At 39.4% G+C, this 12107-nt stretch overlaps 1 protein-coding gene across 4 annotated transcripts in view; it reads right to left on the reverse strand.

The window, feature by feature from the left end:
• Positions 1-12107, reverse strand: part of dgkb (diacylglycerol kinase, beta) — a 752355-nt gene that overhangs the window by 623764 nt on the left and 116484 nt on the right. For all 4 annotated transcript variants that reach the window (XM_048520589.2, XM_048520551.2, XM_048520559.2 and 1 more), the window contains exon 5: positions 2372-2537. In XM_048520589.2, the coding sequence (XP_048376546.1) occupies positions 2372-2537 (166 nt within the window). The remainder of the gene's footprint in view (positions 1-2371; positions 2538-12107) is intronic.

Consider the following 12107-nt stretch of genomic DNA (forward strand, 5'->3'; position numbering starts at 1 on the left):
AATTTGAAACCATTATTAGTATCCCAGACATTCAGGGGCTCAATCCTTTGTTTTAGTTCCCCAGTTTCTGTTGTTTGTTGTAACTGCCAGAGACCTTAATACTCTCACTCCTTTTAGTTACAATTCTCTTTTTATTTTGATGCTTTCAAATTGTGTCTGGGTGGTATCATACTGCACTGCTATTGAATCTTCTATTGTTTGCATTAAGCTGAATGTCCCATTTCAGTCATGAAGACCACGGAATGAATATTATCCCAGGATGTTTTTTAGGGCTCCTGAAATCTGTTCCAAAAAGCACTTATTTTTTCTAGAAGTTTAACCACACTTTAACACATACAATAATTTAAATTTCAAGCTCTGAGATGGGAATATACAAATAGATATTTAAATTTCATTATATATTATTTTATGAAATAACTGCCTGGCTTTCTAAATTTATCAATGTTTGGCCAAACATCATATGAATTTAAGAGATCATATTTCTTCGATATTTTGCTATAAATTGTCCAAACCTTCCTCAGCATCCAACTTTTGAGCCTCTAGCTCTGAAAATATTTTACATTTAACCCTGCTTCTAGGAGGAACAGAAAGTGACAAGGCTATATCTCCATTTAATTTTGATTTGATAAGGACATAACCTGTGTCCATATATTAATTAATTTTTCTAATGATCCTAAGATTCAGCTTCAAACATCATCAATGTGAAATCATATTTCGACACTTTACACCTATTTTCAATTATTCTTCTCAAAAGCAGCAAAATTAGATATTTCCGAAAGAAAAAAAACTTAGTTTAAATCTTCAATGTTACGAGTCATCCTCTGTTATCAGGATCAAACCATTTCCAAGCTAGTAAGCCAGGTAGGATGCTAAACATCTTCTATTATGGTTAGAGTTTATGAACGGCTCAGTCTAGCAGCTCTTTCCACACACTAGTCACTACTTTTCTCTCTTTATATCTAGCCAAACAATTAATCAACTAACCCTAACTACATGTTTAACTATTTGCTACATTAACAATACAGCTGCTATCAAAATTATTTGCCAGTCATACTAAATGAATAGTGACAGCATACCTGCAAAATTTGCACAGACAGCAGTAAATTGTTTCACAGCGATGAATAACAGAATCATCGTTCTTTATATATCAATGGTCCAGACTTGGGTCGACAGAGCATAGTTTAATGTTTGCAGCTGATACACAACTCAAATGAAATTATCAATACAGAGTCACAAAATTCAAAACAAAACTGACAGACTGTTGAAATGGGAAAACACATTACTGATGAAATTTAAGTGAACTGTGGAGCAGTGCATCTGGTAGGCAACATGAGAAGCTGTGATTTTAAAATAAATGGCACCATCTTAAAAGTTGGGCTGGGATTACATGTGCACATGTTCAGGAGAGTACTCCGATTTATTCTGCAACATAAATTTTGCATTTTCAACTCTGGCATGGGATCTTTAGACATTACTGTGTTTTATTTATGGCCCCTCCTAAATAAGTGATGGAATGTAAGCTGACCTTTCAGTTTAAATCACAATACCCCTTAATCCACTGCACATGCACAATTACTTTTTATTCACATGACAAAGATTTATATTCAGGGCTGTTTGACTTGTTACTTTGTCCAAAGTTACTAGTTATCTTTCTAAATGTATACTTTGATTCTATAATTCTGAATATGTCACAGAAATTTGTGGCAAAATGGCCATTCACTTCATTGTTTTTAGCTGGAGCAATTCAAAATTAATCAGATTTCAAACCTCGCCTTTCTGTATATTCCTCTGCTTAATTTATTCACTGGATTTCATTCTTAAAAGCTTCAATTGCCTATACCTTAAATACCCATTGTAGAAATACATTTCGTACTCTAAAAAGCTTCTCTGAGAAAGAAGTTTCACCTAATTTTTTTCTTTAGTCTCAGATAACTGTAGAGTGACCAATGATCCAATGAGTCAACAACGATTCACAAAACCTGCAGATGAGAGTCTGGTGAAGGATCAAAGACCTGACAAGTTAATGAGTAACTGTTTCACTCTCCATCAGGGTGGCCTCTCTGCCAGATAATTTCAAAATTTTCTGTTTGATTTCAAATTTCCAACACTCAGCTGTAGGTGTTGATTATTTTTGCTCTTTTCACTTTCACTGTCTTTCACTTGACTATCAAAACTGCTCAGCTTAAAAAAAAATCTTATTAGTTTCCCGATTAACTTTATTTGCTGCAATGAAAATAGTCTAGAGTGCCTTGGATCACACCTTATCACCATGGATTTGTTACTCCTTTAAAGACTATTCAGGCTGTTATTTGTGCTGTCTTACAAACAGAAATATAGAAGGTCTGCTGGTTTAGAGATCTTGGTCACTTACCTCCTGCATGGAGTGGGGAACTGCTGGAATTTCTCGCCTGTGATGAAGGGCTTGGAAGGGAGGACTTGTTCTTGAATGACATGAACAGATGCTGACAGAAATCATCAGGCAACTCAGCCTCCAGGAATGTTTTCATAAACAGTTTGAAGCCATCAAAGTCAATCAGCTATAGACAAAATAAAGAACATTTACTTTTTTTGGAAAATAACAAAACTCGAGGAAAGGCTTTGCATTTGAGAAAAGTTGTCACCCATAATCTTAGCCGGAACTATTAGACATTTTTAGAATGAAACTATTAGTAATCTTTTTAACAATGCAGTTACATAGATCATTTACAAACAAAATTAAGACATGCTAAGTTTTACACCAGAAAACAAAGCGTTGTTTCTCTTTATATTTAATCTGATGTCCCTCAGTGATCGATCCTTAACGTTCTCCTAGTTCTCATCTACATGTTGTCCCTTGGAACACCCGAATGAAATAACGAAACATTTATTCATATAAAATGTGGCAGTAATTTGAAACTCTCTTCCATAAACACAATAGGTGCTGGATCAATTGTTAAATTTAAAGCTGGTACTGATAGTTATTTTTCTCTGAACAAAGATATAAAGGGAGATGAGCAAAGGCAGGCATATGAAGTTTGGGTGCAGACCAACCATGGTTACAGTGAATGACAGAACAGGTGCAAAGTGCAAAATAGTTTCTTCCTTTCCTTCATTGTGACATCCAATTAGGAGGTACTAACAAGCCGAAGCCCATTGGGCGTTAACACACTTCTCCAAGTCAGGATTGTTTGTATTTAGCTTTGATGGTGCTCAGGTCACTGAGTTTGCGGATCAGCTGCATAAGATCATACATCCTTTAGGGAAGGAAACTGCCATCCTTACCTGGTCTGGCCCACATCTGACTCCAGACCCACATCGATATGGTTGACTCATAACTGCCCTCTGGGTAGTTAAGGATAGACAATAAATGCTGGCCTAGCTAGCAATGCCCTCATTCCGTGAATGAATGAAGAAAGAACAAATCTTATCTAGTTGAGAGAAGCCCCGAGTAGTGACAACTGCTTGTGTTTATGGGTTTTTTTTTAAGTTTCAGATGAAGTATTTTTCTCAGATTCACAGAACTGTGATTGCAATAGAATCTTCAATCCCTATGAGACCAAACATACCCATATCTGTCAAAACCGAAGGAATTATAGCAAGGATTTGGATCTGATAGCGATCTTTGATCCTCACTTGCATTTTAATTTGTTTATTCACAGAATTTCCTTTATGCAACAAACTGGCACAAATAAACATCAGACAATGCCTGGGTTAAAAATTACAAAATGGACATGATAAATATGGATAAATAATTATGAAGACAATCGGTAGCTTTGCAGTGATATTTAATGTTCCTCTATCGAATGTGGAGCCAAGTCAAACAAGGTCATGATCATACCAGGGAACAGTGGAACATTTCAAATGTCAGTGTCCTGTGGGAACTCTGTCCCATTTTCCTGGTTTCTCCATCTCCGTCGTCACACTGTGAGAATTCGGAGTAGACCATTTAGGACAGAGATGAGAAGACATTTCTTTACCCAAAAGGTGGTGAACCTGTGGATTTCATTGCCACAGGAAGTAGCTGATGCCAAAACACTGAATGTATTCAAGAGGCGACCACTTGGGGTGAATGGGATCAAAGGTTATGAGGAGAAAGCAGGATCAGGCTACTGAGTTGGATGATCAGCCATGATCGTAAAGAATGGCAGAAAAGGTTTGAAGGGCTGAATGGCCTCCTCCTGCTCCTATCTTCTATGTTTCTATGTTTGATTTCTCTCATCCTCACGAATTGCTTCTTAAGGCCTGCCGACTTGGAGAAGGTCAGCCTAAGATTTAAGACAAGACTTAACTGACGAAACAGGAAAAGCCAGCAAGAGCCCTACATTGTTCTGTTATTTGATTTGATTTATTATTGTCACATATACCCAAGCACAGTGGAAAGTTTTGTTTTGCATGCAATCTGGGCAGATCGTAACATACAAAGACGCAAAGTTCATAGAGCGATTGAACAGAGCGAGGAATACAACTTTACAGTGCAAAGGTGCACAAAATGCAAGATCAACATTAGATTTGAAATTTGACAGGTCCGTTCAGAAGGCTAATAGCTGCAGGGAAGAAGCTGTTTTTGAAACTGTTGGTACTTGTGTTGAAGCTTTTGCATCTACTGCCTGACAGAAGAGGTTGGAAGAGATTATAACTGGAGTGGAAGGAGCCTTTGATGATGTTATATTCCACAGAACATAGAACAATACAGCACAGTACAGGCCCTTTGGCCCACAATGTTATGCCAACCTATTATCCTACTCTAAGATCAAACTACCCTGCATACCGTACATTTTACTATCCTCCATGTGCCTATCCAAGAGTCACTTAAAAGTCTCTAAACTCTACTACTACTGTTGGCAGTGCATTCCACGCACCCACCACTCTCTGTATAAATAACCTACCTCTGACATCTCCCCTATATCTTCCTCCAATCACCTTAAAATTATGCCCCCACAGAATAATCATTTCTGCCTGAGAAAAAAGTCTCTGGCTATCCATTCTATCTTTGGCTACCTTTCCATGGCAATGAGAAGGCTAAATGGAGTCCATGGATGGAAGTGATAATGGGAACTGCAGATGCTGGAGAATCCGAGATAATAAAATGTGAGGCTGGATGAACACAGCAGGCCCAGCAGCATCTCAGGAGTGCTCCTGAGATGCTGCTGGGCCTGCTGTGTTCATCCAGCCTCATATTTTATTATCCATGGATGGAAGGTTGGCTTTTGTAATGGTCTGAGCTGTCCATACAACTTTCTGTAGTTTCTATGGTCCTGGGCAAAGCAGTTGCTGTACCAAACCATAATGCATTGAGATAGGATGTTTTCTGCGGTGCATCTGTAAAAGTTGGTGAGGGTCCTTACAGACATGCCAAATTTCTGTAGCCTCCCGAAGAAGAGGTGTTGTTATATCTTCTTGACTGTCGCAACATCTGGTGGTCCAGGACAGATTATTGGTGATCATTACTACTGGGAACTTGATGCCATTGATGCAGATAGTAGATGTGCCCTCCTCATTGCTAGGAAACACCTGCAGGATTTACTGCCAGTTCAGGCACCATGGAACATGAACCTTCCTCAGGAATCAAGGGCCTGGAGTTTGGAAGTCGTACATGCCTAAGCTTAACTGCTTGGAAGCGCTACCAACCAGGCAGTGTCTGCTGCTGGTGCACCAAGCCAACACCTAAGGTTGCTAACGGAATCACTGACTGGGCGTATGGTAAGGAGTCACAAGACTGGAGATGCACAAGAGCAGTCATTAGGAATTTAGAAGGGTGTCAGCAGAAATGGAAGAGGGTCACTCTCAGTAGAACCCTTCTTCCCAATGTCAGGTCCCTCAATCAGGGAGTGAATCACCTTTGAGAAAGAAAATCCCAATATGTCGAATACAAGTGGCAGGGTTTGAGAGATTGAAGCTGGCATTAAGAGTCTCCACCAGCAGTTGTCTCACCTGATTAGATTCGTCAACAATGTTAACATTGGGCAAGCCACTAAATTCCATCTGAATCTTTGATGATAAACGGAAACAAAATAAATTAAAAATTCTTCTTATAAACGCAAGTAGAACTGCCAGTCAGAGCTGTATTTTGAGACAGCCCATAGAAAACCTGTATTCAAATTAATGGCTGGACTCCTGCCACATAATGAATCGAAAACACAAACAAAATCAAAAATTACTGTAGAACCTCAGCAGGTCTGGCAGCACCTGTGGAGAGGAAGCAGAGTCAACATTTCACATCCAGTGACTCTTCCTCAGAACTTGTTCCAAAGAGGGGTGACTAGATACAAAATGTTGACTCTATTTAAAGTGTATTATTAAACTATAATGTTGAATCTACTTTCTCTCCATTGATGCTGCCGGACCTGCGAGCTTCTCCAGCAATTTCCAATTTTGTTTCAGAATCTTTTTGCACATTTAATCGGTGACAACAATGTTGCATAGTCTATGAAATAGGTATTCCAGGAATTAATTTTAACAATTCTGGAACAATCTCATGATATATCTCATTAGGCAAACAACATCTTCCTGGTGTCTACAGTCAATGCAGAGTTCAAAAAAGAGACTGAGCCATGTGAATTAATTTTATTTGAACATCATATTCACTGACAACCAGACACGATAGCATTTCATGGTCTGAGGACAGGATTGGATTCAGGTTTGATATCACTCCAGTATATTAGTTTGTTGACACTTACGAAAGTCTTCACAAGAACAGTGACAAATTTGAGAAATATCATAAGGTGACAGCTAGCTATCAAACTACCTTAGTCACCTTCACAGAAACAGTGCCTAACGGTGGAAAGATAGGGGGCAGCAAATGAGCACAGAAGGATTTGTTCAGATTTCTTCTGCAAGGGAACATCACAAAATGTGCCTTGTGTATCCTTATGTGCAATAAATTTCAGAGATTCTTGTGTTCTGTTTCCACAATTAAAACTGCCAAAATGCACAACACTGTAAAATATTAGGCACATAGGAAGTAGAAATAAGTAGGCTATGTAACCTGCCAAGCTTGTCCTATGATTCAACCTTAATTTAGTGGATCTACAATCTAACACAATGCCTTCAACTTTACCCATATCCTTTAATATCCATGGATAAAAAAATCTATCAATCTATCTCAATTTTAATGTTTATTGGCACCAGTTACTGTTGGCAGAAAAGATTCCAAAAACTTATACCACTCATTATGTTGAGAAATGCTTCCCAATTTTATTCCCAAGAGGTCTGGATCTAATTTTTAATCATATGCCTCATATTCCTAGCCTCAACAATTGGTAAGAATAGTTCTCTTCCCTTTAATGTTTTGAAAACTTGTGTGAATTCAGCCCGTCACTTTGTCAATTCCAGAAAATACAAGCCTAAAGTCCATGCTCTCTCCTCATAATTTAACCCTAACCCAACATTGTTCAGAGGGTCAAACAGCACTAAGATATATACTATTAAAACAATGCTAAATCTATACTGATCCCACTTTCCAGGAATTGGCCCATAGTCTTTCATGTTATTACATGTTCATCCATTTTTTTTAAGTGTCGTGCAGTTTGTCACCTTTACTACCCTCCCAGGTGATGCATTCTAGGCCCCCATCATGTGCTGCATGAAAAAAAATTCAATTCCCCTCTAAACTTTCTACGTCTCTCTTTCAAAAGGGCTCTGGGTCTTCTGTTTGTTATTGATCCTTCAGCTAAGTGGAACTGCTGCTTTTTATTCACCCTCTCCATGCCCATCATAATCCTATACGCCTCTATCAGGTTCCTCTTCAACCTTCCCCAGTCCAAAGAAAACACCCCAAGCTGACCCAGATTCTCTTCATCACTGGCATGATGAAATTCCTCTGTATCCCTTTCAGTATAGTTACATCCTTTCTATAACGTGGTGACCAGAACTGCACATAGTACTCTGCTGCAGCTCCAACAAAGTTCTGTACTACTCCGACATAACCTCTCAGCTCTTATAATCCATGCCTTGGTTGATAAAGGCAAGTGTCCCATAAGCCTTCAGAATTATTTTGTTAAGCTACCTTGCCATCTTCAGGTATCTGTGGACAAGCATTCCACCACCTCTGTTCCTCTGAACTTCCTAGCGTCCTGCCATTCGAGTACTTCCTTGTCTTCTCAATTTTTCCAAAGAACATCACCTCTCAAATATCAGCATTAAAATCCACCTGCTGCTCATTCACTCATCTGACCAATCTATTTCTATCTTCCTGTAACCTAAAGCCCTTTTCCTCACCATCTCAACCATCCAAGTGATCATTGTGTCATCCGCAAACTGATCATTCCTCACTCCACACTCTCATCTGCATTGTTTATACAGGTATCATGAATAGTAAGGGGTCCCCAACTGATCCCTATGGCAGTCCATTGGGCACAGACCGCCAAACACACAAACAGGCTTCTATCGCCACCCTCTGTCTCCTGCTACAAAGCCAATTTTGATCTAACTTACCGATCTACCCTGCATCCCATGTACTTTTAGGTAATGAATCAGTCTCCCATGTAGAACTTATTTTGCTGGAATCCATACATCTGGTCAACTTGTGCTGCAGTTTCCAAAAGATGTGTTCCTTAAGGTGTGGTGACCAGAACATGCTCACACTACTCTGACTTTATTTAACCCAGAGCTTTGAACAGCTTTAACACAACATTTTATTCGAGTCTTCAAGATAAGATCATCATGTTACTAGCCTTTTTGATTATTTTCTGTATTCAAAACATTTTAATAATCTATGTACCGGAAACACTTTCCCAACCACCAAGGCTCTTTCAGCCGCCACTGTTTCTCATTTCTCTTTACAAAAATGCTCCATTCATTTTAAATTTAAAATGTCAGGTCTTAACATTTGCTTATATTAAAATCCACTTCTTGCAGTTTTGCTATTCGCTTAGTCTGCCAATATCTCTTTGAAATTTCACACTTTTATCCACACAGCTTGCATTCACAATGCTGCCTAACTTTGTGTCATATCCAAATTGGGAACAGTGGTTTTCGATGTTATGCTGTAAGTCACAAGTAAACATGAGAGAAGTTGAATTTCCAAAACAGCCATGCAGAATGCCGTGAGTTACAACCTGATAATTACAGCACCAGCCCAATGTCTCCCATTTCCCTAACTTGGCAAAAAAAGATTAACTACAGTTTCATGGACTTCAACTATAATTTCTTCATCTCTTCTGAAGATCTTTTAGAAAATCTCTTTCAAAGTTCCTGCACATTTGTTCTTCTGGATGAGTGATTGAAGGAACTTCCTAAGACAGTATTTCCTCACCAAGCTTTTGTGTTTACCAAAACTTCAGAAACAACTGTCCACATTTGATAACATATGACTAACAGATTGCTGGACCAAAGGACGTTGTGAACATTCCATACCTCGTCGTTTTCCTTTTTAAGTTCAAAATGGCATTGAGCAAAGTATTTATTTTCTGAGCTTCATTTCTCATTGGAGTGTTTCGCTCTCCTGCTCAACTCCATGAGGCCCATAAGAAGTAGGAACCACAATAGGCCATTCAACCCTTCGAGCCTGCTCCACCATTCAATAGCTTCCGACATTCCTCATGTCCACTTTCCTGCCCTTTCCACAGAAGCTTTTATTGCAAAACTGATCAAGAATCTGTCTGATTCTGATGTATACATCAAGGACTCTGCCCTCAACAACCCTCTGTGGTAAAGTGTTCCAAAAATATTCAACCCTCTTGGAGAAGAAATTCACCCACAACTCCATCTTAAATTGGTGCACTTTAATCTGAGACAACACACTCTGATCTTAGACTCTCCCATGAGGGGAAACATCCTCTCAACACTTACCCTGTCAAGACCCCTAAGGATACTTTATGTTTCAATTAGATCACATCTCATGAGTAGGGTCCCAGCCCATTTAACCTTTGTTCAAAGGGCAATGTCTCCATCCCTTGAATTGATGCTTTTTATTAAATTCACTCATGGGATGTGGGCATCTCTGGCTGGCCAACAATTATTGAGCTTCCCTAGTTGCTCAGAGCGCAGTTAACAGCAGGACACATTGGTGCAGGGGCTGGAGTCACATGTCGGCCAGGCCAGGTAAGGATAGCAGTTTCCTTCCCAAAATGATGTTAGTAAACCAGATGAATTTTTCCAACAATCAACAATGAATTTATGGTCATCATTAGACTCTTAATTCCAGATTCTCTACTGAACACAGAGTCCACCATCTGCCATGGTGGGATTTGAACCCAGGTTCCCAGAACATTGGCTGAGTTCCTGTATTAATAGTATTATCACTAAACCACTAGGCCATTGCTTCCCCTTTAACCAAGCATGATTCCTCACTCTCCCTTCTTTAGTTTAAAACTCCTCTCTACTTCCTTAGTTATGTGGGAATAATAGTCCTTGCACAGTGCAGGTCTAGACTGTTTCAATGCCAGAGATCCTACTTCCCTAGTATTAGCACCCATGCCCCACAAACCAGAACCCACTTCATTTATCCCCCATTTTGAATCAGACATTCACTTTCCTAACCTTATTCATCCTCTGCCAATTAGGATGTGGCTCAAGTAGTAATCCAAAGATTATTAACTTTATGGCTCTGCTTTCTAATTTAGTACTAATTTCTCATCTGACCACTCAAACTTGCCAATCACACTGCAAGTCATTCTACAGCCTAGATAACCTGAATCTTGGCACCAAACAGGCAACACAGCTGTCTGGACTCACTCTCTTTATCACTGAGAACAGTGTGAATCCCTCCTCATTTTGTCCCCTACTACCACTCCATTCCTTCTTTCTGCACCCTCTTGAGTGGCAGCCACTACTACTGTGCCATGGCCAGTTAGCTCATCCACGCTGCATCCCTCACTCTCATCCACACAAAGTGAGAACAGGCAAAGGCCCTGTCCTTTGGATCCACTTATCCACCTCACTTGTGGATTTTTTTGTTGTTCCAGACTATGTAATGTATTAGAAAATAGTCTCCACAGAGGTTTGAATTACTCTTAAAATACCAAGCAACTTTCCCCCTTCCTTGACGTACCACAGCGTGCTGGTTAATCGCTAGTTAATAAATTTATAATTAATGCAACCTACATCTCCGAAAAAGTTTTAGGGCTGCATGAATATCAGCAGCATCAGTTGGATGGATTGGCCAAATGTTAAAATGTTCAGAGACATGTTGGGAATAAACAATTCAAATAATGAAGCTCTGGAAAGCCATAAACAGAAGCAAGTTATTTTCTTTTTAAAATGGAGTCAAATAGTAAAATTGTCATAGCCCTAACAGACCTTAGGGCTGCACTGTCAGTAGACAGAGATGGCTGGTGATGGCTTAACCTGAGGGTCACAGCACCTCAAAAAAGGGGAAGAGGTTGAGAAGGACGGTCCTTCATGGTAACCTCAGTTGGTGCAGGAATTGAAGCCATCATGTTGGAATCATTCCACATTGCAAACCAACCAACCATCCAGCCAACTGAGCTAATCAACCCTCACTGGGGTCTCACAGGCCTTTACAAATCTACGGGTAAAACGTGCAACTCTGGTGGCTTGAAGGCAGACAAATTGCATGTTACAGTTGATTTGTGATTTATGTCTACCTGGCTTATCTGATTTATCACTGAGCAATGCAGAGGTGAACAGTTCTAAATCCAAACAGTTTTATTTGCAAAAATTTATTTAATTTAGAACGTGTAGCCATTTCACATACACATCTCTTTCCAGGATCCTCATGTCTCCCATACTGTTCTCTTTGGAATAAGCCGCTGACTCATTAGATACACCCACAGACTCAAGCAATCCAACAACGATCAAATGTCAGGCCAGCATAAACTTAAAAAAAACACTAAAAAGTGAATCAAAGCAACAAGCAAAACCTCTTCACCCCTCTCTCTTAAACAAAACATTCTATTCTTTTCCAGCAGGTATTGGACACTGAGCTTTTCTTCCAATCATGAGTTCAAATTTTCCTCTGTCATCTCAAATAGTATCTATTATTCATGTGTTCATGTGTGAGCATCAACAATGGGTGAAAGCAGGCCATTTTACAGCCAAGTTTAATCCCACTCATGCCCTATGTTCACACACATGCACATCTGCTCAAGATCCCAGGATAGCTAACAGAACGGAAAACTCTGCCAATTCTCCCGTCATGAGTCTAAGACCACGAAAAGCATTGAAAA

This window comes from Stegostoma tigrinum, chromosome 2 (genome assembly GCF_030684315.1).
Source record: "Stegostoma tigrinum isolate sSteTig4 chromosome 2, sSteTig4.hap1, whole genome shotgun sequence".
In the NCBI taxonomy this organism is placed as follows: Eukaryota; Metazoa; Chordata; class Chondrichthyes; order Orectolobiformes; family Stegostomatidae; genus Stegostoma; species Stegostoma tigrinum.